Below are 27,059 nucleotides of genomic sequence, written 5' to 3' on the forward strand. Positions count from 1 at the left end.
GCCCTCCCCAGCCCCAGGGAAGCAGCAGCCACAGGTGCTCCCAGCTCAGAGCCCTGGGAAAGTGGCAGCCGTGGACACTCCCACCCCCACCCTAGCCCCCAAGGGCCTAAATATGGGACAATTCGTCCCTTTTAAAAAAATCAGTCGGGAGGCTTTTTTGGTGCCCCAAATACAGGTCTGTCCTGCCCAGGACAGGAGGGTTGGTCACCCCAGGCACAAGCAGCGTAACTTCTCCACTCACCTGCTATACCCGCAGCCCCCGGCCAGCCCAGACACCTCCCAGTTCCAGCAGCAGAACTAACGACAACCAGCCCACTACCAGCCTGGTTCCCACCTTTCCCTCCCAGCCCCATTCTTCCAGCAGCAGCTGCCCAATTGCCAAGCTGAGCCTCTGCCAGGCCGTCGGCCAGAGCTACAGAACAGGAACTCGGCCAAGGGCCCCAGCCGAGTGCTGGAGGCCTGCAGACGTGCACACGGCTGCAAAGAGGAGCCCTGGCTGGGGGAGATACCAAGTTTGTACCGAGAACCCAGCAGATTTCAGCTGTGCACTTTCTCTCCATGGCATCTGCAACTGCCACAGCCTAGGCTACCAGGGCTCTACCTCTCGGCCTAGCTCCCTGGGGCAGGACTCCCTCCTCTGGCACGAACTGGAAGCGTTTGCAGGGCTGCCGGCCGTCCCCCAAAGGAGTAGCTGTACCTGCCGGATGAGGCCAACCCAGGCAGGCACTGCAGCCCCAGCCGGCACTGCCTTCCTCCCGCACGAACACAAGCCCTGGCATTAGTTTTGCTTTTTATTTGAAAAAGCTGGAGGACTGTCACAGTGTCACAGTGTCATCACACAATATAAAAACTCAGGGAGGAGCCCTGCCACGGCTACAGCCATGGCTGGCAGCTCGCTACAGAGGCCAGGCTGTAAACAGGCCCCACGGGGGTTCCAGACCACCCGGAGCAGCAGGGAGGTAGGACGGGTTAAGTGACTGGAGCAGGGCAGCCCTGCACAGACCAGAGCAGCCTGACTTAACCCTTTGTGGGAAAGGAAACGAGGGTGCAGGCTCAGGAGCCCAGATCTCGCTGGAGGGAAACAGCCCCAAAGCAAACATCCAAGGCGCCTGTAGGGTGAACGCACATCTCAGAAGCACAGCCCTGCAGGGTGAGCTCGCTACAATCCCGACTGTAGCTCGTGCATCTGACGAAGCCGGTCTTTGCCCACGAATGCTCATGCTCCAAAACATGTTAGTCTATAAGGTGCCACAGGCTTCTTGGGTTTGAAGACGCAGACTAACACAGCCACCTCTGACACCTGACTGTTCGATGCTCCTAGGACAGCACCATGAACTGGGGGCCAGGAATGTGGAGCTCAGCTCTGCTCCCCAGAGCTGAGGGTGGGAAGCAGGAGAACAAATTCCAGCTCAGAGGCTCAGCCCTTGGGCCTCCTGCTGGGTCAGCTCTTCACAGGGGCCTCCTAAGGGGGCCTGGCATTCCAGGGGGCAGGGCAATTTTCTTGGGACTTGGCAAGAGCCCCCCCACACTGCTCTGATGGTTGCAGGGGGGGTGGGGTGACATCATTCCAGTCAGCCCCCTGGCCCCAGTGCTTTACGCAACTTAGGGCAGAAGGGCAGAGTTCAGTCCAATGGGGAGCTGAGCTGGTCTTCAGCCAGCCAGGTAGATTAGACGGTGGCTTATCAAACCACTGCCTGAGCTGCAAAGCTGGGGCGGGAAGGGACTCTATGGTTCATTCCAGTGTGCACAGTCACCTGGGGAGAGAGGTGGTTGGGTGGAGGGGGCAGGCGAGCAGCAGCTTCGTTAGTGCCTGAGCCAGAGAGCAGCTCGTTTTGGCACAGCACTGCGGCTGCCGAGCACCGTGGCAGGTGCAGGGAGCAGGTCCCAGGGGCTTTTCTTGCAATTACTTGTCTGCCCCGGTCGACCGGGGCCGTGGGGAGAATGATTGACGGGTGAGGAATGAAGCCCCATTGCCTGGGGCATTGGGCGCAATCTGCACAGACCACCCAGGACACTCACAGCATCGGGCAGTTTGTTCTCCTTCCCAGCTATAACGAGTCAGGCGTGGGGCTGGGGATCTGGCAGCTGGGCCCAGGCCAGGCCAGCAATCTCACACTTGGGAACAGGCCCCAGCTCAGGGTCCAAGCAGGGAGGGAGGTTGGGCTTTGCAAGCCAGGGCCGCTGGGGAGATGAAAGCACATTAAGGGGAGAGGGAAAGAGCAGCTAACCTACATGGGGCGAACCATGTCCCGCACAGTCATGCTGCTGCTAGAACAAAGGAGCCCCGAGCCCTGCCTGGGCAAGGCACCGAGTTGCACAGTTCTGCATTAGCTAGAGAGAAGCCTGGAGCAGCACCTGCCCCTCGTGTCTTGTGCACCCAGAAATCGCCCTCCCCCCCGCCCTGTAAGCAGGTCATGCCCCAGCAGGGGGATTGCAGCGTTCAGTGCAGCAAAACGGCCACTTCTTCCCTGCTCAGGTGAGCGTAGGTGTGGGGGAAAAGGAACAGTCCATCTGCATTCTGCCTCCAGCTGAGCTTCTTCGGTAGGGATGCCTAGGCCTGAAACTCTCGGGTCCAGCGTGGCGGAGTGGGCTGGCTCTGGCGGCTCCCTGGCACCACCCAGCCGAACTGGCCTTTCAAAGAAAGCAGCTGAAAGTCTTCCCCCAGGTGAGTCACAAGGAAACCCGCGTGATACAGGACTCTCTGCCAGAGGCTGCAGGCAGACTGGAAGAGCAGCTCAGCTCTGGGAACTGCTCTATTCAGCGCCCAGGAGTGTTAACCCTGACAACTACCAGTGTCCGTGGACGTGTAAACATTAGTGACTATTCCCTCGCCGCCCCACGCCCCAGAGAGGGATTATCGTACCAGGAGGGTCTGCACCTGCTACTGTAAATAGTCTGGGTGGTGTGAGTGGGCAGCCGTTAGGACAGTACCACCATGGACGCTCCGGCCAGCCCTGGGCCAGAGGAGGGGTTAGGCACGCGAGGGATTAGCTCTGAGCAAGGAGGCTCTTTTCCCCTTGGCCGCCAACAGGAGTGTTAAAAGACGACACGTTCCTCTTTGGAAAGCAGCTGGCATCCAGCCATGGTGGGCCAGGGGCTGAGGCCGGAGCAGCCGTCCAGAGATCTGCACAGCTGCAGTGACAGCACTTGGGGGAGGAGAAAAACTTCAGAGTCAGGAGCTCCCCCTGCCGTGAGCCACATGATTTGGGAAGACTGGCAAAACGGCTGAGTCAGTTTCCACGGCAGGAGGGCAGCAGCCAACCAGCCAGGGAGACAGGATCAGCCACACCGCAGCGCACAGAGGTCAGGGAGGTGCCAGAGCTCTGCAGAGGAGGCCTGGGACCGGCTTTGGTACCTGGCTCTGGTGTGGGACAGGGATCAGTTCAGGTGCTTTGGACCTACCCCAAATGAGGTGCAGCATCTCCAAGGAGCAAGGGAGGCAACCAGACTTGGGCAGGAGTCGTAGCCCTATAGAAACTCCTAGTAAGCCTAAGCCCCATGAAGGCTCAGACCTGGCCTCAGAGCTAGGACAGCTTGTTCCAGGCCCATCCTTCCCCAGAGCTCTGGCCTGGGGGTGGGAGGCCAGCTGGCGGCTAGATGAAGGTGGAGTCCAGATGGCTCGTTTCTTGGTTATTCCGGGCTCGGGCCTCAAACAGCTGCTTGATGAGGGTGGATTTCTCCTGCTCCAGCTGGGTGATCCGCTCGCTCTTCTCAGTCACCTCCTGCCGGGAAGGAGCAGAGCCCTGGGTAGAGTGGGGGGCGCTTCCCGGGGGCAGATGGCCCTTCCCTGGGTCCTGCCCTTCCCCGACACCCAGCCGCCCGCCTGGATCCCCTCCACTCCAAGTAGTTCCATTCATTCACAGCAATGGAGGCAGGGGTCCCTTGGTGAGCATGGATCCCCCACCCCCTTCCTCAGCCTGGCTACAAGGCAGGTCACATGACGTGTGCCCCCTATTTCAGAGAGCGCACAGCTGCCAGCTGGCACCGGCATTTCCCTCCTGCCCCCACCAGCCTCAGGGAGACGCATTCCAGGGGCCTCCTGCTGAAGGGCTCAACCCCCAGCGCCGTCCAGGCCCCCGGCGCCTTGCAACCTCACCCCTCAGCAGCCCCATTGTAACTGGGGCCCAAGGAGCTCGGCCGTGCCGGGCTCCCCTCTCTTCAGAGCCCTTCTCTTAGGCCGAGTGCCACTCCCCCTGCTTGTCCTTCCCCTCCGGCTCCCAGCCCTCTCCCTCCCACACCCCGGTTCCAAGTTCCTGGCTCTCTCCCGGGGGGGCTGCCCCCGCCCACCTTCGTGAGGAGCCGGTTTTGCTCCTTCAGCATGCCGATGGCTTGCGGGGGCCCTGCCAGGGCTGGAGACGGCACCGATGAGGTGGTCAGAGCCTGGGAAGGAGAGGGAGACAATGGGTCTCCTTGGTGGTCTTCCACAGTCTGCTCCCATTAGCGCTCAGCCTCCCCCGCCTGGGCTGGGCTCTCCAGCCACTGGCGCCTCAGACCTGATCCCCAGAGCTGCAGGCTGGCCGGCACGTCCATGCACCGCTGAGCCGGTAGAGGGCTCTGCCCCTCGCTGCTTAGCTCCCGCTCCTCCTTCCCCAGAAAGCTCTGCTGGGCAGGGAGGGTGCCCGGGCCTTGTGTGGCAGACACTGGCAAGGGGCTGTGGGACAAATGCCCCATTCCGTCCATCCCCTGGGCACTGGCGGAGGGCAGGACACTGGGCAAGCTGGACCTAATGCAGCCACTTTGACGCTCTGGTCTCATGCGGTGCCAACGGCTTCAGCCCACCAGCCAGGGACTGGTCACGCTGCGCAGCCCTCGCCGCCCGCGCTGACCCCCTCTTGCAGAGCCAGGGGCTCCTGGCCGGAGGGCACGGGGAAGAGTCAGTCGTGCTTCACAGCAAAGAGGGACGGGGGGAGGAAAAGAAACGGGCTGTGACCCGACAGGTGCAGCGGCAGGGTGACCATCTCGCTCCGTCGCCCACAGCCGCAGGGCTGCCCGCCCCTGGGTGCCCACAGTCCCGCCCCGCAGCTCTGATCTCGCCGGCTTCCTTGGCGCTCTGCTCCCCTCCCACAGCGCAGATGTGTTTGTAAAGCCTCTAGCGCCGCTGTGCCGCAGAGACACAGCTCATTCCCTGGGACCCGAGAAATGGCCCGGCTGTGCCAGCCCAGAGGCCCTGCTCCGACACCAGCCAGCCCCAGCTGAAGGGGCTGCTGGGGGCTCTAATTATCACGGACGAGACAACCACTTCCCGAACCCTGCTGAAGTGCTTCAGCCGTGGCCTCCTACGAGTGACCCCTACGCCGGGGGAGGAGGTGCTGATCCAAAGGCTCGCCTCCTCTGGGCAGCGGCTCCTGTCTCTCAGCCGAGGGACCAGGCAGCCCCCCAGGGCTGGGGTCATTCTGGTTCTGCTCCCGTGGCCCCTTTCGGTTCTGCTCCCATTGATCTAACGGTGAGCGTCGCAGCCAGCCAGGGAGCGGGGCGCCGCTGGCCAGTACTGCGCTCACCTTCCCCGAGGCGGACAGCAGCTCGGCGAGGCAGTGGTTCACTTCCTGCAGCTTGGGCAGAAGGCGACCCAGGTGGCTTTGGCTCCCCTCCGGGAAGAGGTCCTGGAAGAAGCAAGGGAAGGGAGGTAGAACCTGGCTCCAGCTCTCCCAGAGCGCTGCATCGCGCAAGCGGAGACAACCCGAGAGCGCTCCGGCCTCCCTCGTAACCCCACCAGATTCATCTTCCAGGCTGGCAAGAGGGGCGGGCAGCTGGAACCACTGCAGCCAATGCTAACGCTGCGCTGGGGCAGGACATGCAGGCAGTCCAGGAGGGCGCACGCCAAGGCCTCTGACCTTGCGTTACAAAACCATCCCAGCCCGGCCACGGCTCTGCTCCTGCCTCTGGCAACGACCAAGGCCACACGCAGCAGGGGAGCGTGGCAGGATGAGCACGTGGCCTGGGCAAGGAGGCACAGGTACATATGTGCATGCATGGGGCGTGGAGAATCCTTCCTGCATACCACTGACTTGATCCCCTCGATTATCTCCCCACTGCAGAGCTTCTAGGGTAACAAACGATCATTAAGGCTCAGATCCTCAGAGCTAGTCAGGCTCCTAACTCCCACCGAATTGAAGTTAGGCACCTAAATCCCTTTGCAGAACTGAGCCTAAGAGCTTTGGACCTGTCTCCACCCAGCACTCAGTTGCCTTTTGCAGTGAGGGACGGCCGGGGTGGAAGCAGCAGTGGTGTCGCTGAGGCCAGGGAGTGACTCCCGCTGGCACGAGGGGCGAGTGGAGCTTGCGACAAAGCCCTGCCAGCGAGCTCCAAGCTGGGCAAAGCAGGGCCCCGTGATGTGCCAGGAGGGAGGAGAAGTGACCTGTCACGTCTCTTCGTCTTCGCAGGCTAAGTGATCCCAGCTGCCCCGGCCCCTGCGCACGTGCAAGTCCCACATCTTCCCACTGCCGCCTCCACTGCTCCGACGGAGCCAAGTCAGGCGGAGCCAACTGCTTCTGTGTGATGGAGTAGGGGGAGTGCATGTGTGAGTCAGGCTGGATGTCCGAGGCAAGCAGCAGCTCCCAGTGGCTAAGGATGACCCTGGGGCTACAACTGGCAGGTAACACCTCTGCCTGAACAAAGAGCAGGGAGGAGCTGAGCTGGGTTTTTGAATCGGGGTTGGCAGTTAGAGGCTAGGAAAGGGGAGAGCTGGAAGGCAGCCAGCCTGAGGAGGGGGAAGCTACACCCCAGAGGGGCACCCCTCGGGGTCTTCTCCCCAGGACAGGTTGGAAGGACTGTCTCTGGCTGCTATGCTGTCGCTTCTGTGAGAAACTGGACATCTGTTGCCTAATAAACCTTCTGTTGTACCTGCTAAGTGAGAGTCACTCCTGCCAGCGGATGGGGTGCAGTGCAGGGGGACCCCTGAACCCCATCACACTGGTGTCAGAAGTGGGATGCACTGCACCCACGGATGAGCTCCCAGCAGTGGCTGACTGAGCACCAGAGAAGGAAGGAGTCTCACAAGAGCCAGAGGGGGAACAGCCATTCCTGCAGCTGCTGCTGGTGAGTGGATACCCCGGGAGATAGCGGGGAGATGGATTATACCCGACTCCTGAAGGCAGAGCTAGCGGGGCTGTGCAGAGAGAGGGGCCTGACCGTGGGGAAGGCGACCAAGGCCCAGCTGATTGCACAGCTGGAAGAGAATGACCGATCCGGGGGGGCAGAGCCTGTCCCGGCAGAAAGTGGCCGGTCAGCCTCAGGAAGCGTTTCGGATTCTCCGACAGGAGCAGGGGCTCGACGCCGTCAGACAGACGCGGTGCCCGCCAGGTCGCACTCAGCTAGCGGTGGTCCATCACGGGCAGAGTCCCCCGCCGCAGAGCTGCGACGGCTGGAACTCGAGGTGAAATTAAAGGAACTGGAGCACCAGGAACGGGAAAGAGAGCGTGAGCGCCAGGAACGGGAAAGAGAGCATGAGCGTGAGCTCCAGGAACGGGAAAGAGAGCGTGAGCGTGAGCGCCAGCTACAAGAGACACAGTGGGAGGAGAAAGAGCGAGAGCGTGAGGAGAGAGAGCGAGAGCGGGAGCATGAGCGAACCATGGCAGAGGCGAGATGCCAAGAGGCCCCAGCTGCGGTAAGCGGGGAGAGGGCCAGACGGCTCGGGGTGGCCAGTCACTTGGAGACGCGTGTGCTGGCCCAGTGTCAGGACCCAGGGGACATGGACGAGTTCCTTACCGCCTTTGAGCGAGCCTGTGAGTTGCATGAGGTTCCCCCAGATGAGTGGCTCCGGCACCTCACCCCCTTGCTGGGCCAGAAGGCCGCAGCGGTGCTCAGCCAGCTGGTGGGGCTGCAGCCTGGGGACTATGAACGGTTCAAACAGGCCCTGCTGCATAAGTTCGGGCTGACTCCGGAGATGTACAAAAAGAAGTTCCAGGAGGTGCAGAAGAGGCCAGAGGAAACCCATGTAGATACAACCGCCCGCCTGAAGCAATACTACCAGAAGTGGGCGTTCGGAATGGGAGTCCAGTCCGTAGAGGACCTGATCGAGCTGGCGGTCGTGGAGCGATTCTACAAGATGTGCGCACCTGACCTGAGGGTGTGGCTCGTGGACCGGAAGCCAGGGGACTCACATGATGCAGGGAAACTGGCAGATGACTTCACAAACAGCCGGGCCAGGTTTGAAAGTGAGCCCCACAAAGAGAGGGAGTCTCGGAGAGAGAGGGAGTCCTGGAGAAACCGAGAATCTCAGAGAGACCGGTCCCTAACTGTACGACAGAGGGGACCACCTCTTGGGCAAGCCCAGGAAAGAGGGGCCAGCCACCCACCCCCCAAAGAGCCAAACAGAGCCCGGACAGAGCAGCCGGCCCAAGGGACACAACAAGACCCAGGCTGTTATCGCTGTGGGCGAAAGGGGCATAGAGCAGCCCAGTGCCCCAGGCTCCCAGACAGGTTGAGCAGGCCGGGGGGTCATGGAGTCAACTGGGTGGGGTCCCAGAAGCCAGAGGGGCTGGCGGCCAAGGCGGGTGGTGCTGACAATGGGCACTCGGATTGGGCCGAGTCCACCCCACAGACCAGCTCCTCAGGGGGACCAAATGCTCAGAGGTCAGTTTACAGAGTGGGGGCGGCACTACCTCTGTGGAGCAAGTGTCTCAAACACCTCGAATTAAACGGGAAAAAGGTCACAGGGTTCCGGGACACAGGCGCTGACGTGACGCTGGCCCGACCCGGGGTGGTGGCACCGGGCTGCATGATACCCGATTCCCACCTGACGATAACAGGAATTGATGGGACCCCTTTCAAGGTGCCCATGGCGAGGGTGCACCTGAAATGGGGGAAGAAGGAAGGCCCCAAGGAAGTGGGCGTGCACAGCCATTTGCCGGCGGATGTACTGATGGGGGCTGACCTGGAGAACTGGCAAGGTGAACGCCCTCGTGCCCTGGTCCTGACCTGTAGCCAAAGAAAGCGAGGGGTGCGCTCCCCAGATTCAGGGGTACAGGCCCAGCCAAAGTCACAGGAGCCACAAGGGCCAACCCTGAGAGAAAGGGGGCCCCCAAAAACCAGGTCTCACAGGCCAGGGGTGCTGGAGCCAGGCAGGGATAGGGGAGTAGCATCCGCTCCTGCCCGAGTGGAAGAATTCCAGGCAAAGCAGCAAAGAGACCCCTCCTTGCAGAAGCTAAGGGAACTGGCCAGTCTCAGCCCAGCTCCACAGCTGGGGGAGGGCTGCAGGGAGAGATTCCTGTGGAAAAAGGAATTCCTGTACCGGGAATGGGCTCCCAGACGCAAAGCGGAGCCATGGAAGGTCCAGAGGCAACTGGTGGTTCCCCAAAAGTACCGGCGCAGGCTGCTGTACCTAGCCCATGATGTCCCGCTCGCAGGACACCAGGGGATCCACCGCACCAGGAGAAGGTTGTTACAGAACTTTTTCTGGCCAGGGATCTTTGCAGCTGTCCGTCTGTATTGCCTGTCCTGCGATCCCTGCCAAAGGGTGGGGAAAAGCCGGGACAAGGGGAAAGCTGCCCTGAGGCCACTGCCCATCATAGAGGAGCCTTTCCAGAAAGTGGCTATAGACATAGTGGGCCCCTTCAGCAAGGCAACGCGTTCGGGGAAGAAATATATTTTGGTAGTGGTAGATTTTGCCACGCGATACCCAGAAGCAGTGGCCTTGACCTCTATCGACGCTGACACCGTGGCAGATGCACTGCTGTCCATTTTCAGCAGAGTGGGGTTCCCCAAGGAGGTCCTCACAGATCAGGGGTCCAACTTCATGTCGGCCCTACTGCAAAGCTTGTGGGACAAGTGTGGGGTCTGGCACACCTGGGCCACAGCCTACCACCCGCAGACCAATGGGCTAGTGGAAAGGTTCAATGGGACTCTAAAGCAGATGCTGAGAACCTTCATAAATCAATACCCCCATGACTGGGACAAGTACTTACCCCACCTGCTGTTTGCATACAGGGAGGTGCCCCAGGAATCCACGGGGTTCTCCCCGTTTGAGCTGCTGTATGGAAGGAGGGTACGGGGACCCTTGGACTTGCTCAGAGAAGAGTGGGAGGGGACGGCCTCTCCTGAAGGGGAGTCAGTGGTACAGTATGTACTGACCTTCCGGGAAAAACTCACCGAGCTCATGGGCCTGGCCAGGCAGAACCTCTCCATGGCCCAAAGGAAGCAAAAGGTCTGGTATAACCGTAACGCCAGGGCCCGAGCCTATGCCACCGGGGATCAAGTGATGGTCCTTGTACCTGTGCGGCGGAACAAGCTGCAAGCGGCCTGGGATGGGCCCTTCAAGGTTGTCAAACAGCTATATGACGTAAATTATGTGGTGGAACTGTCAAACCGGGCCCACAGCCACCGGGTCTATCGTGTGAACATGATAAAACCTTACTGGGACAGACAGAACTTGGTGCTGGCCGTGTGCAGACACTGGGAGGGGCAGGGGGATGATCCCTTGGTGAATTTACTCACAAGGACTGGAGCCGGCTCCTTGCTGGAGTCTATTCCCCTCTCAGACCAGCTGACCCCTGCCCAGCAGACGGAGATCAAGGAGGTGCTGCATTCGCATCAACAGCTGTTCTCGGACAGACCCGGACGCACTGACCTGGCTGTCCACCAAATAGAGACAGGCACCCACGCCCCTATCAAGTGTGTGCCATTCAGAGCCACAGGGAGGACGGCTCAGGACATCGAGCGGGAGGTTGAAGACATGCTGGCTCTGGGGGTGATCCAACCCTCATCCAGCCCCTGGGCCTCTCCCGTGGTGTTAGTCCCTAAAAAAGATGGGTCTGTTCGGTTTTGTGTGGACTATCGCAAGCTTAACGCCATCACTGTCTCGGACGCCTACCCCATGCCCAGGCCTGATAACCTTTTAAACAAGCTGAGGGGAGCCCGTTACCTCACCACCATAGACCTCACCAAGGGGTACTGGCAAGTGCCATTAGACCGAAATGCCCGGCTGAAGTCGGCTTTCATCACTCCTGTGGGGCTCTACGAGTTCCTGGTCCTGCCCTTTGGCCTCAAGGGGGCACCCGCTACCTTCCAGCGTCTGGTGGACCAGCTACTAAAAGGGATGGAGAGCTTTGCCCTGGCTTACATGGACGACATTTGCATCTTCAGCCAAACGTGGGAGAACCATGTGTCCCAACTCAAGCAGGTGCTGGACCGACTCCAAAAGGCCGGTCTGACTATCAAGGCAGGGAAGTGCAAGGTGGGAATGGCTGAGGTGACCTACCTGGGCCACAAGGTGGGCAGCGGCTGCTTAAAGCCAGAGCCAGCTAAAGTGGAGGCTGTCAGAAATTGGCCAACACCCCAGACTAAAAAACAGGTCCAGGCCTTTATTGGGATGGCGGGGTACTACCGGAGGTTTGTGCCCCACTTTAGCTCCATCGCAGCCCCCCTCACGGAGCTGTTTAAAAAGGAAAAGCCTAACAAGGTGGTCTGGACAGAGCAGTGCCAACAGGCCCTCTGCGCGCTAAAGGAGGCTCTGGTCAGGGCCCCAGTGCTGGCAAATCCAGACTTCAACAAGCCCTTCCTGGTGTTCACTGATGCCTCAGACGTGGGGCTGGGGGCAGTGCTAATGCAAGTGAATAACAAAGGGGAAAAACACCCCATCGTGTACTTGAGTAAGAAGCTGCTGCCCCGGGAGCAGAACTACGCAGCCATAGAGAAGGAATGTCTGGCCATGGTGTGGGCACTGGGGAAGCTGCAGCCGTACCTGTTTGGACGGCGTTTCACTGTGTACACCGATCACTCACCCCTGACCTGGCTGCATCACATGAAAGGGGCCAACGCCAAGCTCCTGCGGTGGAGTCTGCTCCTGCAGGACTACGACATGAAGGTGGTCCATGTGAAGGGGAACAACACCACCATAGCCGATGCCCTGTCACGCAGGGAGGGCCCCGAACTTCCCCAGGTCACTGGCTAAGTGACCCCGCTCAGTTCGGTCTGGAAGGGGGGAGAGATGTGATGGAGTGGGGGGGGTGCATGTGTGAGTCAGGCTGGATGTCTGAGGCAAGCAGCAGCTCCCAGTGGCTAAGGATGACCCTGGGGCTACAACTGGCAGGTGACACCTCTGCCTGAACAAAGAGCAGGGAGAAGCTGAGCTGGGTTTTAAATCGGGGGTGGCAGTTAGAGGCTAGGAAAAGGGAGAGCTGGAAGGCAGCCAGCCTGAGGAGGGGAAAGCTACACCCCAGAGGGGCACCCCTCGGGGTCTTCTCCCCAGGACAGGTTGGAAGGACTGTCTCTGGCTGCTGTGCTGTCGCTTCTGTGAGAAACTGGACATCTGTTGCCTAATAAACCTTCTGTTGTACCTGCTGAGTGAGAGTCACTCCTGCCAGCGGACGGGGTGCAGTGCAGGGGGACCCCTGAACCCCATCACATTCTGCGCATCCCAGCCCTGCCCCACGAGCTCTCGAAGGGAAGCGACTTCAGAAGGTGCAGTGCGGCCAGCCCGCAAGCAGGGCCCTCCAGGCCGAGCCGCTGCCTGCCCCGGGCCCCACACTCACCGGGGTGGTCTGGCTTTTCCCCAGGCGTTTCTGATGCTCCTGCACTGTCTGGATTTGCTGATGGTACCACTCCCGGGCGTATTCCACCAGCTCCAGCCCCTGAAGCAGGAAGTCCTTCTCTCGCTCCAGCTCCTTCATTTGCTTCAGCTGCAAGACACAAAACCCAGGTCCCTTCAGACCCCGACCACCGACACCTACGGGCCGTCCATCAGGCCTCCTGCCATCCTGGGGTGGGTTTGTCCGCTGTGACACCTGGGTCCCGAGCCCAGGGCTAGAAGCCCCTGACAGCTGCCACATCCTGGCCTCTTCCCACAATAGCTACTGCAACGATGCGGCATGAGAAGCTCCTAGACCTATAAACTCTGCCAGGGCACCGCTCAGAGGAGCTCTGATTGGAGGATCACCTGGTTCCATCGATTGGTCCAACAACGTTATTTAAGCCAGGAGGAGGAACAAGAAGGTGGATTCCTGTTGCGGCTGCACTGAACCCTGCTTGCGCCTGCACCCTGCACCCAACCCTCTTCCTGCCTTCACTCTGCCCACGGGCTTCACCCTGGCCTCTCCTCCAATCCTCAGCGACCAGGCCTGGCTCGGAGTCCAACACCCCATCTCCTTTCTGACTCTCAGCTTCAGTTCCTGGGTCAGACTGTGGCTTGGCCCCTGACTCTGCTACGGCCTCCCTTGGCTCTGTGGTAGTTTACTTTGGTGCTGAGCTGTGGTTTTGCTCTCCAACCCCTATGCCCTCTTCACCTGTTAAATTCGACCACCCACATCCTGGTCCATATGCCGCTATCCCTGGAGCAAGCCAAAGCCCGGGGGTTCTGAGGAACTGGCCAGCCAGGAATGACCTAACCAAAGCCCGAATCACTTTGCTTTGGGTCCAGCTCGTGACCACACCAGACAGAGAGAAGCAGCTCTGCCTCTAGCTAAGGCACATGCAGGAATCCAGCGACCTGCTGCACAGATCCCTTCCCAGAGGGGACACATGAAAGGTGGCTCATCCCCTTTACCTGGTGAGGGCTGTAAAGAAGCAGGAGCAAAGGCAAAGAGCTCTGCTCCCTCTCAGGAAAGAGCTGCCAGACTTGGGCATCCTGACATCAGCTGATACGTGAAGGGATGGAAAGCTCGTCTCTGAAGCTTGTCTCTGTCTCCCACCCATGGGCCATGGCATCCCAGCTGCCTGCAGGTTCAGCTTGGAGCAGCTCCCTCAGTGCTGCCCTGTAATCAGCCTTCAAGAGGATGTGGACCTAGAAGAGCCACAGAGAACCACAGCTTGGCTGGCGCATGGGGAATGGGAGGCCTGGCTGTAGTCAGATGCTCTGGAGTAGGGATCACTCACGGGAGCCTCCTTTTCAGGGGCTCATTCTTCTGTGCGCCCGGGGGTTCCTTTCCGCCGCACCACATGGGCAGCCAAGACACTAGCTAGACCAGCGTTGTCAGGACACACCTGTGTGGTCAGACCCACAAAAAGCCCTTTGCCCAGCTCATTGGCTCGCCTGTCTGGAAGGACCCGCGAGCGATCTTCTACCCAGTCCTGCGCGCCGAAGGCCAGGCTAAGTATTCTCTTTCCTAGGTCAATACCAACCTGCTTTCCTTTGGGCTATGGGGCCATAGTGACCCCGACAGACCGGTCCAATCCCTCACACAGCAGCTGCAAATCCAGAAGAGACAGACAACCAGAGAGCAGCTTCAGACCTATACTGCTGCTAGCCCGGGTCTTGCTCCGGGGGAAGCAGGTTTCTTGGTCTGGTGGAACCTCGTGAGGGTCAGTCACAAAAGAAAGAGCCTGCTCCCGGCCCACTTCCCCGAGGCTGCAGCACCCACCCTGCCCCATAACAGACCAGTCCCGTTACTCTGCTATAAACAGCGGCTCATTGGGAGCGATCCAGGGGAACCTTCGCACGGAGATCTCACCTCAACAGCCCACCCAACCCAGGCTGGACATTTCTTCCTCTCGGCTGCAATTCAGCATCTCCCTTACTTTCGTGAACCTGCCGTCTAGCGTCAGTGCACGAGGCAGGACCTCAGATACCCCAGCGCTCCACACTACTGTTTGCAGAGGTGCCAAATCCCACGGGCTGCTTGGAAAGCCCCTGCTCATTTAGCCTCACAGCCTTCGCAGTGGCTAGCTTTAGGCACTGCTCCTGGGGGGTTCTGGGTGTAGGCGCAATGGGACCCTGGTTGAGCTCTAGTGGAGGGGCCGGGGGAAGTAGGGCTTGAGGGGGGTCCAGGCGCAGTTTGCTGGGACTCAGTGGAGTGGGATTTTGGGTCTGGGGGGCTTGTTGGATGGGTCCAAGTGTGGGGGGAGTTAGACGGGCCTGTGTAACGGCAGAGCCCCAGCTGCTGCTGGGGGAACGCGGCATGCCAGACTCCTGCTGCCCCTACAATTCCCCTGTTCCCTTCTCTGTCTCCCTCCCACCCAGGCCCACCCCCCATCCAGTTTGGCTGCAGGCACAGCAAACAGGAAGGCTCCTCTGCCAGCACACAGAGGGAAACAGATGGGCACTAAGACCCAGGCACAAGCTACCTTCCCCTGCCCAGAGCACGCAGCCCTGCACTTGACATGCCCATGCAGGTTGGGGCAGGCAGGGGAGTGCACGGTACATGACTCAGCCTTCTCCACCGCCTTGGGACCTGCATGAACCCAGGGGCGGCCCACACCCCTGCCCTGGGTAGGACTCAGGCGCGTGGTGCGCTGGGCATCCCTCTGTTAGCCGGCTGGGTGTTTCCGAGGGGGCCTTACGGGAGAGCAGCCCCCTCCCCCCGGCCGGAGGAGGCCATCAGCTCCCAGTCGTGCTGGAAATGGGGAGACACCCCAGGCTCGCCAGTAGGGATGCTCCAGGCTTCGCTTCCAGTCCCCCAGGCTGGGTTCAGACACTGAGCCAGCCCCAATGGGACCCTCACGTGAGAGGGACTCAGGGACCCGGCAGCAGGCAACGGCCCAGCACCCCGCAGGCCTGGCTCCCACACCCCCCGCAAGAGACCAGCGGCTCTCGCGCCTCAGTGCTCACCCGCCCCCAGCTTGTTTGCATGGCAGACCCATGCGGGGGGGTCCTCTCTTGCCAGCCGGGCATAGCTGCCACCCAGCAGAGCAGGCGGCTCTCCAGACTAATCTGGGCTGCCCCACTCTGACTTGGAGGGGAACTGCCCCACTTGCCTGAATTTTGCCCCTTCTTTAAAAGAGGTACAGACGGGAAGTTTTGCAGCCACCTCAAGGCTCACTGCTAAGGGGCTGAGACTGAGCCCCACAGCCAACCAGTGGCGGGGAGGGGGACACAGCAGCGATAACACCCCACCCTGACCCACGTCACTGGTGCCCCTGGAGGGGGGAAGGCAGCCCTGGAACTCGCTTGCCATGGCAGCGACGCAATAAGCGGCTGAGCCCCAGGGTTAAATTCCCCTCCCCTGTGGATGCTGCAGGTCTCCCCAGAGAGCGGCATCCACCAGCAGCCGTCTCAGCCAGCTGCTCTCCCGCTGCTGTTTGGCAGAGACTCTGCCGGGGGTCTCAGATTGCAGAGTGGACCCGGCCCGAGCCCCAGCCTCAGGCTAGGTTTGGGGCACTTGTTTCCCAACTTCCACAGGAGGTGGGTGCTCCCCTGAACCCAGACAAGGGGGCCTAGGGACATAACTTGTCTCCTCAGGATGCCAGCTGGGAGCTCTGCATCTCCTAGTCAAACTGGATTTTGGTGCTTTCATTTCTGGAGCACCTACTGACGAGAGCAACATACGGCTTCAGCAGTGCAAGCTGGAGAGCTGGGGACTGTCCCTGGCTCGGTCACTGACCGGATCTGAGACCCAGGGAAATCTCTTTGCTTCCCCAGGCCTCACTTTCTTCATCTGTAAAATAGGGACAGTGATACTTATGTGCCTAGCTAGAGAGCTTCTGCTGGAAAGAACTATTCCTATTTAAGACTGGAAGGTCTTTAGGGAGAGTGACTGTCTCTCCCCATATGTTTGTACGGCACCTAACACAGCAGGCTGCTGAGCCATCAGCGCCCACCTGATACAAATTAAGTGCAAATCCTTTTGAGCTGCTGGGAAGAAAGCTCTGATCGCTGTCTATAGCAGCCCTCCTACCAACAAGAGACACCAGCAACTGCAAGGTTAAACCATCATGAAGCCCGATCAAGTCCAGCCTGAGGAGGAACAGTGAGAATTCATAAAAAGCTACTCCAGGAAACCCTTTCCAAACACCCACCTCACACTGAAGGCGAACACCCCAAATCCTGCTCTCTGCAGGCTGCACCCTGCTGACAGACCCGACCCCGAGCCCACAGCCTGCCCCGGGCTCAGCGCTTCCAAACACAAGAGGCGCTCCAACTTCAAACGCTGGCCCGCTAAGCACAGCCAAGCAGGAGGTGGCTGCCAGGATCCCGGGGTTTCAATACGACAGCCAAGAGATGGCAAATTTCACCCCCACCTGAGTGCTGCTCCCAAGGGCTGGAAGAGGGCTCTGGGTAGCACCAGGCTCAGGTAACACCTCTTTAACGGAGGAGGTTTATCAGCCACAGCAAGCGCTTGGTATCCATGCACCTCACGCCCAGCAAGGTCTCTCCCCTTCCCCGCTCAGGGGACAGACACAGCGACCAGCCCCGCACGTACCCATAGGAAGAACTGCAGAGCCTTGGAGCTGCACAGGCTGCTGCTCAGAGGAACGACGAATGTGCTGTACGGCGTGAGGACGCCCATCCAGCTGTGTCCACAGCCTGCCACTGAATGCCCTGCCCTGGTCCCAGCCTTGCCCGTTACCATGGTGACTGGAGGACAAGACTGCATCTCGCTGGCCAGTGGGACGACAGCATCTCTGCTCGGGGAACACAGGGAAGGCATCTAGTCAGCTGGCCAGGCAGGGCGGCGAGAGCTGATGCTGATAGAGACAGCTGCAGGATGGGAGGAAGGAGCCGGTTCCCTGCACACGAGTGGGGCTGGCCTGACAGCGGGAGCACTTCAGCCCCGGCTGATCACAAATGAAAGAGCTTAACCGCCCATAAAAAGCCTCGCCCCAGCTGCACAGAAGCCACAGGGGAGCAGGCCAATCAATGGGCTCGGTGAAAGACAAGCCAGCTGGACACAGGCTGTCCTGGGGTCACTGCACAGCCCCTCCCAGCACACAGGGGCAAGAAGCATGAGCCACACGCATCACTCGCCCATGGGCACAAGAAGGCAGCACCATCATGTGTCAGTGCTCGTCCAGCCCCTTTTACCCCCGGAATCACTCTTCTGGGGAGGGACGGATTTGGCTTTAGGCCCGACGCTCCTCAAGCATTTACAGCACTGAGGCAGGCTGGGCTAGTGGCTAGCGCTCTGGTCTGGGCCAGGGGAGATTGGCCGCCAATTCCTGCTCTCCCTCTAGCATCCTGCGTGATTCTGGGTAAGCCACTAAGTGTGTCTGGTTCATTCCCCATCAAAGGGGCACAACAGCCTTGTCCTGCCCCCCATGGGGCAGGGTGGGCCATCCAGAGGGGCATGGAGGGGAATGGGGGGCACCCCATTTAGCAGTTAAACAGTTGGCAGGGGCAGTGCCCGACCTGGGTGCTCTCCTGAGTCACTTAGGCAGGAGAAAGGAGTCCAGAAGGTGCCCTGACTTTACAGCCCTGGGAGCAGAGACGTACCCAGACAGAGAAAACCACCCCAGGCGGGTGACTGATGAATCATCACCATGCTCCCTCCAGACAGGGCTCGAACCCCACCTGCCAAACCACATGCCCAGCGACCGCCTTCTCCAGCAGCTCCTCTTAGCTAATGTTTGTGATCCGCCATGCTGAGCACTGCAGCTGAGAGCTGGGGAACGGGAAACTCCTCTTAGCCTGCTCCTCCCTGCCTGCCTCAAGAGCAGGTCCCGACGCACCCAGTCTGGCTGGGCATAGGTCCAGAGCAGCTCTCCGAGCCATGGGGCTGACCCTAGGCACATGGGAAACATGCAGCTGCTGGGGCACCTGGAAATTCAGGGCAGCAACTTTCCAGGAGCACTTATGCAGCTGCGTGTTCACCTCTGCCTGCGAACAGCCCTGTTCACCTCTGCTGCTGCACTGCAGCCTGCCTGGTACCTCTCCCACATGGCTCTCTCCTGCCGGCAACAGGGCTGTCTTCCGCCCGCCCCTCTGCCAGCTCCACTCGGCCAGCAGCCAGCTGCAGGTGAGGCCTCCCTCCTGCCAGCCTGGGGGCTCCCGGCCTCTGCTCCAGTCCCAGGTAGAATCTGTGCAGGGGTGGGAGGGAAGCCTGGAGCCAGCAGGAGCTGCGGGGGGTGGAATGGGGGAGGTGGAATCTGAATGCCCGGCAGTGCAGGGTGGGGAAGGGAAGTCCCAGGCCCCAGCAGAAGCCACAGGGGAGGGGAGTGGCATCAGTTATGTAGGGCCCCATAAAGTAAAAGGCACCTCTTATTCCCCTGCGAGAGCCTTGCAGCCCAGGCCCTGCTCCAGCACCACCCCCCCGCCCGAAATCCTGAGAACCAAGGGGATTAATTCTCAGCAGTGCTGCAGCTTTAGCAAACAAGCTCCCGGCTCACGTGTGTGCCAAGGCTTTGGGGAGGGTCAGGCCGGGAATCAGAGCGTGTTATGTGCTGACACAATCAATGGCGCAGGCAGGCAGGCCCTGGGGCCTGCCAGCTCCATTCAGCTCCGGGGAGGGAGGGAGGGAGGGAGTGAGTATTGGCATTCGAGAAAGGAACAAACCCATGAAGCGGGGCAGAGCACATCGGCTAAAACACTGCAGAGGACACTGGTAGCGACGTATGGGCCAGGCAGGCACAACCCCATTGCTATTGCTAATTCCAGCGGCCCACAGGCAGGAGTCTGCAGCATGGGTGAGCTGAGAACAGCAGGACCACTTGGCTCTCTCTCTCTCTACATAGGGCTCTTCTACTGCCCACCAGCTTCACCAGCAGCCAGTTCGCCACCCTGCTCTGGGGCCTCGGAGTGCTTCAGAACTGCAGGGCAGCAGCTCTAACTTCCCCAAAGGTCTCTCAAGGATCTTGTGCCAGCTGAGGATCAGGCATCATGTGCCTCTGCTCCACTGTGCCCCCGTCCTTCCCCCTGGCCAGCGGTGGCTAAGACAGGAGATGGCAGAGAGGCCTCGGCCGAGGAGGAATTCTCCACGGGCCATCTCTGGACTTCTTAGTGCAAAGGGACTTGATGCATTTGAGGATCCAGGCCCTGGAGTTTAAAGCCTTAACGGTTCCCAGCACAGCACGGAGAACAACAGAGCCGGTGCAAGGCAACGCATGTCTTTGCATTTCATTTCTCTGGGATGTTTGCAAAGGAAAAGACTGAAACTGATCTCAGCTCTGCAGCCCCAGGCTCTGCCACAGTATGCAGAAGTCAGAGTAGCGCTTAACTCTGCAGTGATACAGCAGGACAGACTGGCCGTTTGATTATCACATTACAGCATTAGGCGTTTACAGCTACCCAGCATCCTTGCCTGTTCCTTTGGCACATGTTGCAGGACAGAGGGCAGGTTGTAAGAGATTATGCAGTGCTGCCGTACGCTCTGTCCCCAGCACCCCACACGCCCCGCGGTCCCTAGCAAGCACAAAACACCAGCATGGACCGCGAGAGAGACTGGAAACCTCTCCTTCCAGGCACATAAACTAGGCAGCAAACAGCGCGTGGGAGGGGACAGCCTTACTGGCTGCAGCTATGCCTGGCAGGAAGGACCATGGCTGGGTAACCCGGACAGAGCTGCTCCCCTACCATGCCATAGTCCACCCCACTGGTGATGGTGTGTCTCCGCTGCTCAGTGCAGCTCCTCTCGTGCCATCGAGCGTCTGCCACCCCCGTGGAGTTGCTCTCGCTGTGGGACTGTCCTGCGGCAGCACCTGCAATAGAGGAGGGACATGGGTTTTGAAGAGGACACCCGGCAGGGCCACACACCCAGCATGAGAAGACCAGAGGACAACACCATATATTCTCGGCCCTTTAAAAATGAATCAGAACTTTTTAAAAAGACAGTTTAACCCAGTAAAATCCCGGCAGAGCACCAAGGTGAGTTTGCAAGTTGGGATTTCAGCCTGGGGCCAGCAGCCACTCACCTGGCCAGCCTGCATATTGCAGAGAGCCCAGAGGCGCACACGCCCTTCTGCCCCATGTGTGCTGCAATGCAGGACACACAGCTTATATTCCAGCAAAACAAAAAAGCAGCCATGTAGCACTTTAACGACTAACAAAATAATTCACTGGGTGATGAGCTTTCGTGCGACAGACCCACTTTTTCAGATCTCCAGCCCTACCAGAACAGGCTCAATATAGAGAGCACAGAAGGCTAAAAACTTGTCAAGGTTGGCAAATCAGAAAATTGTTATCATTGGTGGAAAATCAGATGCTCTTCTATCTCCCATTGACAAGTCTGAAGAAGAAGGGTGTCATTTGGGTTCTCACTTCCAATAGTGCGCTGGCCAAGCACCTCTGGCCATGTGGTGCCGTCCTGACCGACTCTAGCATTGAAGTCGCCGGTTGGCTTTAAAAGGTACAGAAGAGATCACTGGATTCCGGCTAGTGTGGAACGCCTCCCTTCCACCATCTGCAGCAGCACAAGGCCTGTCCCAGGCTAAGCTTTGAGGCGAGGAGTGATGGCATGTGACTGGGATTCAAGAGGCGGGACTAGGGGTGTCCTGATGAAGCCGACTCCCGCTTGCCTTGGATGACCCTCAGGGCGGCCCACACGGCGATACGAAAGGCCTGCTCCAAACCCTGTGAACTGGCTGGTACCAGAAATACGTGTTTCACGTAAGGCTGCGACACTGAAGTGATAACGTGCAAGTCCTCTACCAATGATTGCCGTCCCGCGCTCATGGTGATCATCGCAACCAAGAAGCATGTGTATGTTCCTGCATGCAGAGCAGTTTCTGTTTAGTCACTGATTTCTCCTTGTGACCGCTAAATCGGATATCCAGTCAGGCGTGGGTAACCAACAGGAATCAGCTGGGACAAGCTGTGTTTAGGGATTGTTTTCTCTCCCCCTCTTCTGCTGTCCCTACACTAGGGCTGCTTTGTCAACTAGGCTGGATATGGAAGCTGCTGTTGTTCCAATTCAGCAGACAGACAGACACCACCTGGGCCGGCTACGTGCAGGTTTGTGGCTAAATGTTTCGAGTGGTGTCCTCCAACTGCATCCGATGTCACCTGCCCATCGCCTGCAGGACTTTCATCAAGAGTAAATCTTCAGCACCGAGAGAGACCTTCACATACGAATGGATTTAAGTGCGGCTGGTTTGTGAGTTCCAAGCCCTTCTCTCGTCGCACACCGACCATCGTGCACAGGGACAAGAACCGCGACGTGCACTGGAGGGAGAGAGTGCAGGTTTGAGATCAGAGTTACCTTCTCCTAGACTGATCCCCCTAACAGGCTTTGGGCTAGTCTATACTAGGGAAATAAGTCAATTTCAGACAGGCAATGCTAGCTACAGCAATTGCATAGCTAGAATCAACGTATCCAAAATCGACTTACCTGACTGTACTAACTAAGGAAGGTCGATGGGAGTGTTTCTCCTACCAACTTCCCTTACTCAGCGCCATAGTGAGGAGTACAGGGGTCCACTGGCGACCCCAGACACGTCAATTTTGTGCATCTTTACTAGACATGCAAACTTGAACTCCAGAAGATCAATCTTGACTGGGTCGATCTTCCTAGACATACAGACCAGCCCTTCACGAGCTCTGTCTGCACCAGTTTGGAATCCGAATTTCCCTTCTCCAAGGCCCAAAGCCCCTTATTATGTATTATGGGGCCCACGCCCTCAAGATTGCTCCATAGAGGCCTTCTTCATATCCACCACCCTGAGGATACACCTCAATGCTGTGGTACTTCCTGAAGTGGGGGGGTCTAAAGAGGATGGAGAGAAACTGTTGTCAGTGGTGACAGATGGCAGAAGAAGGAGCAACGGTCTGAAGTTACAGCGGGAGAGGTGTAGGTTGGATACCAGGAGGGTGGTGAAGCACTGGAATGCGTTGCCTAGAGAGTTGGTGGAATCTCTATCCCTAGAGGTTTTTAAGTCTTGGTTTGACAAGGTCCCAGCTGGGATGACTTAGTTAGGATCCTGCTTGAAGCAGGGGGCTGGACTTGATGACCTCCTGAGGTCCCTTCCGGCCCTATGATTCTAGGATTCTGTGTACCCCAGTCTGAGGACAATGCAGGCAGCAACCAGGCCAGGACCACCAAACTCACAATTCTCTTGCCCAAGGTCAGCAGGATCGGTCTCCGCTGCAGTTATTTCGAAATAACCATCCCAGCGGCTACGCAACGCAGCCGCTATTTCACTATTTCGAAACATCAGTTGGCTTATTTCAAAACTGGTAAACCTCATCGCACGAGGAACGGTGCCTCTTTCGAAACCGGGGCTGCGTAGACAGGGAATAGAACCTGTTTAGAAACAAGCCCTGGTGTGTCCAATGGCTCTTTTTCAAAATAGGCTGTGCGTGTGTAGAGGCTGTATTTCAAAATAGCTGAGTGCTATTTTAAAAGGCGGTGTGTGTGTAGCAGCATTATTTTGAACTAAGCTCTTCCGGAACAGCTTACTGTGAAATAAGGCTGCTGGGTAGACACACCCCCACAGAGCACGGGGCAGGGTAGGGGACTGAACCAGAGTCTGCTGAATCTCAGGTGAGGCCGGCATTTCTGGCCCAAGCTGTGTCCCTCCCTGGCTCAAGACTTGCTTGGGATCTGCCTTTGTCATGCTGCAGCTCCTGTCCGTTGCTGTGGCCCCGCTCCGAGTGCGGGAAGGGGAGTGCAGGCAGGAAAACAGAAACTGGCGGTTATATGGGTGGGTCTTGCTATAACTTTTATTGCACAAACCAAACACCAGTCCTCAGAGGACAACAAAGAAAATTCCTCCTTGGGGAGTTTATGGCATAACTGCCTGACATGGGAAAGTATAAAACCACCAGAGGCATCTGGTGCTGAGCGCTGCTGGGTGAGCATAACTGTCCAGTCTGTCAGACCCCTTCCTCTCCATTCAATAAGAAACAGTCAGAATCCAGGCACGTCCCATTGTCCTGGCCAGCCTTGTTTTAAGTTACAATAACAGGAGGCTGCATACCAAGCCTGATGGCCCTAGCTCTCATCGTTTAGGAGGCATTTTTGAACAAACAGACTCATAGCTGCATGGATGGACAGACAGATGGACGCACACTGCTGAACTACACAGGAGATATCAGTGAAATAGGCAGAACAGTTTGATTTTATTCACCTGGAAGCTGCACACTATCAGCAAGTTTTCCATTGCCCTATGGAATCCATCAACCTTCCAGCTTGCTCCATTCACGCACATGTTCTTTTACGCATCAAGCACAAAATTTACAAGAACCGAGTTTGCCAACCACTCGCTAGCCAGAGGCCAGTCCAGAACTCAGTAGGTAGGTCCCAGAGCAATCCAGGGTGCTGATATTCTATTCTGGTCCAACCTTCTAATTTCTGCAAGGGGATTGGGATAGAATATCCACAGCTCTACCCCTTGCCAGCCTGAAACGTTTTGGCTGTTCCAAAGTGAAAACTATATGGTCCTTGCTGGTTTGCTCAGCTCTCATCCAAAGAGGTGGAATTAACAAGTTGCTTGTTAATTTCACTAGGCTGCTCCTTGGGAAAGTTGGCAACTGTGGCTAAAGCAGTAAAACAGTTTGCAGACTCCCTGTGTCACAAGATCCTTTGCAACTATACTTCAAAAAAATTGTAACTAAGAGATTCAATTCTGCAGAAACCAACTGGGACCTTTTTTCAGAAAGGAGTCACTCACAAGCAGTCAAGTATGGCAATAGATATGAAGTCTTGTGGAGTTTACATTCATATTCAACGTCATTTCTCAATGAAGCGGAAATCAGCCAGCTTAATAGTAACTGCTTATGCAAAATCATGGGTCATATGGGACCAGGCAAGAGGCAAAATGGCATTCAGAATACCTCAATCCGATGTGAAAATTTTTTTCTGTCCCACGGAAACGTGAGGGGGAAACAAGGCTTTTACGGGGACAAAGGAAAACAAACAAATGACCTTGTATATAATATTTTGCATTAGAAGATCTCACCTCCATTGCCATTGCACTTTAAGCATCATTAACTCAAATTTACACTGAAGCACAGTTCCCCTATTTGCCCACTCTCAGCATAAGCTCTCATGTTTATTGGCGATTGCTTGAAATTGGCTCCAAAGGCCCGTAAATTGAGGATCAGTTCTCTAGTCACATTTCATCTCTGTAACCAGGATGGAGTCTCCCATCTCCCACAGCACCCTGGAATGCAGGGCAGAGCTAAAGTTGCACTAGGACCAAGAGTTGCCTGGTACGCTCCCACTCCGTTTTGACCACTTGCTAATAAACTGTTGGGTTATTTGAATCTCATTTTCCCTTTTTTGTAATATAAGAAACTTTCCCTCTGGTTACTTATCCCCCCAGCTGCCTGCAGCAGGATCCCTTACACCTCCTCCCTCTAAAGCAGCAGGTGCTAATCCACATAAGGCGCAGGATGCTGAGCTGTACTACTGGGCAGGCCTGCACTGCTTGAAACCAGAGCTGCAGGGGTGGGGGCCAGACATACCCTGGCCTCCCACCCTCTCTACCTACAGCAATCCAGCAGCTGTGGTTTGAAACTATGCAATTGTGGCTGCTGTACCTGCTGAGGTTCAGCAAAGTTCCCCACCCCACGGGAAGCGGTTTTGGAACTGTGACCCTTTCAGAGGCTCAGATATTTCGGCTCCCATGACCAGATCAGAGCCCAGGAGAACCTAACCTGAACTGAAGTCTTCTGGAAAAGCAGATGAAGCTGCAAGCGAGTGATGGCGCCCACCCAGCAGGCTGCATGCCACCTGAAAATCGGCAGCACTCTTCGCCATGACTCTGGGGAGCTGACCTAGTCTCTGGTGTACCTGCCCACCATCCAGTGCTCCCAAAGAGAGCCCCTCAAAGAACCAGGGGAGCACCTAGCAGGGAAGAGAAGTTACATACTGAAGACCAGGGTGCATTTTAATACCCCCGAGCCCAGCGCCGGGAGCTCAGCTCTCGAGGGGGCCAGCCAGGGACGTCCCTGGCTGGCCCCCTCGAGAGCTGAGCTCCCGGCCCTGGGCTGGGCAGGCGAATGCGCGGACCACTGGGCTGGCCCACCAGGCCTGATAACTGACAGCCGCAGCCTGGGCCCAGCGCCACGTGCTTCTCCAGGGCCCCTCCGAAAGCGCCGCTCACCCCGCGGGGCATTGCCCGGAGGGGAAGTCACCGCCTGGGGGGGGCAGCGTGGGCGCTCAGGGGTCTCTCGCTGAGGTCAACGGAGGGGGCGACCCCCCCCCCCCCACGAGCCAGGGCGGCAGAGCGCAGCCGGGGCCCAGCTCCTGCGTTTGTCGTCAATGCAGAGCGCCGCCCCCTCCCCAGAGTGCTCCTTGAAACGGGCAACGCCACTCAGGGCCCGGCCTGGGGGCCCAGCAGGAGAGACCCGCCAGGCTCAGGTGCAGGCCCCCCCGTCTCGCTCGACCACGGCCGGGGAAAGACAAGGGGCGCAGCCGGAGCAGCAGCTGCAGGGGACACGGCTCTAGACCGGGGGGGGCTCGCTCCAGCCTGCGCCAGGGGCCGAGCGAGGCGCAGCTACGGCAGCCCGGGGCGGCGGATCTCCAGCAAACCGGCCCCCCGGTGCACTCACTCACCTCTGCTCCTGCGCTGGCTCTGGCCCCTGCGCTCCCCCTCGGCCCGCTGCGCCGGCGCCCCCGCAGGGCTGGGGATCTTCTCCAGGCTCCGGGACGAACTCCCGGCGAGCCCGCTCGAGCTCCTGCCCTTCTCCGCCAGCGGCCGGGGCTCCCCTTGGCCGCGGCCCGGCCCGCCCATGGGGGCAGCGGGGCGCGCCTTGACGAGGGGGTCGCGTCCGCCCGGGGCCGGCCGGGCCGCTTTACTGACGCCCGCCGGGCTCAGCAGCGACGCCCGGAGCCCCAGCACGAACCTCTCGAAGGTGAGGTAGCCGCTGGCCGGCGCCGCCTGCCGCAGCCCCTCCAGCACGCCGTGGGGCAGCTCCCGGGCCTCGGCGCCCTGCCAGCGGGACTCGATCTCCCGCAGGTGCACGTAGCCGCGCTGCCGGTCATCCAGGATGTCGAAGAGGGTCCGCAGGCTCTGCAGGAAGGCTCTGGGCAGCCCCTGGGTGCTGCAGGGCGGCTCCGCCGGCAGCGAGCGACCGCCGCGCTCCGGAGCCATCGGGGCCTGGGGAGTCCGGAGCCGCCACGCGCGCTGGGAGCTGCTGCACCGAGTTCCCGGGCGCGCCGCCGGGCTCCTGCGCTGCCTTTTTTTTTTTTTGCCTGAATGGGGGACCCCCTCTCCGTTGACGTCACTGCATTACCATTCTCCTTTCTCATTGGCTGGCGCCCGGCAGCCCCGCACGCTGATTGGCCGAGGAGGAAGCCGGCCGGTTTGATTTTGCAGCGCGGCACCCCGCCGCTCGCTGTCATTTAAAACCCAGCTCCGAGAGCCTCCTGCGGCCGCCCGCCGCGGGTCTGGCTCCGCCGCTTAACTCGAGCCACGCACGGAGCTCAGGGGCCGCAGCCCGGTAGGACCGCCGCGGGCGGCACCGCCTCCGCTGATCTCCGCCCACCACCGCCGTGTCCCGCCTGCTGGACCCCCGCACTGCAGCCGAGCGGATG

General features: G+C 58.9%; 1 protein-coding gene across 1 annotated transcript; it reads right to left on the bottom strand.

Annotated features, from left to right (window-relative positions):
- Window positions 1-830: 830 nt before the first annotated feature.
- SAPCD2 (suppressor APC domain containing 2) lies at window positions 831-26,654 on the bottom strand. The gene is made up of 7 exons (XM_075015470.1): window positions 26,079-26,654; window positions 25,533-25,553; window positions 20,156-20,268; window positions 12,468-12,614; window positions 5,499-5,600; window positions 4,288-4,380; window positions 831-3,722 (listed from the first exon to the last, which is right to left on the bottom strand). Exons 1-7 carry the CDS (start codon window positions 26,614-26,616, stop codon window positions 3,594-3,596), a joined length of 1,143 nt encoding a protein of 380 aa, XP_074871571.1. The 5' UTR covers window positions 26,617-26,654; the 3' UTR covers window positions 831-3,593.
- Between the last annotated feature and the right edge of the window lie 405 nt (window positions 26,655-27,059).

Source organism: Carettochelys insculpta, chromosome 21, assembly GCF_033958435.1.
Source record: "Carettochelys insculpta isolate YL-2023 chromosome 21, ASM3395843v1, whole genome shotgun sequence".
NCBI classification, from domain to species: Eukaryota; Metazoa; Chordata; order Testudines; family Carettochelyidae; genus Carettochelys; species Carettochelys insculpta.

Excerpts from the sequence above, each read along its gene's own strand:
- SAPCD2 (XM_075015470.1), bottom strand. The coding sequence starts at position 26,616 with ATGGCTCCGGAGCGCGGCGGTCGCTCGCTGCCGGCGGAGCCGCCCTGC. Across the intron at positions 25,554-26,078 it reads GAGCCAGCGCAGGAGCAGAG|GCCTGGTGGGCCAGCCCAGT; the intron begins GTGAGTGAGTGC and ends GTCAGTTATCAG. Across the intron at positions 12,615-20,155 it reads GTGGGGTGGACTATGGCATG|CTGAAGCAAATGAAGGAGCT; the intron begins GTAGGGGAGCAG and ends TGTGTCTTGCAG.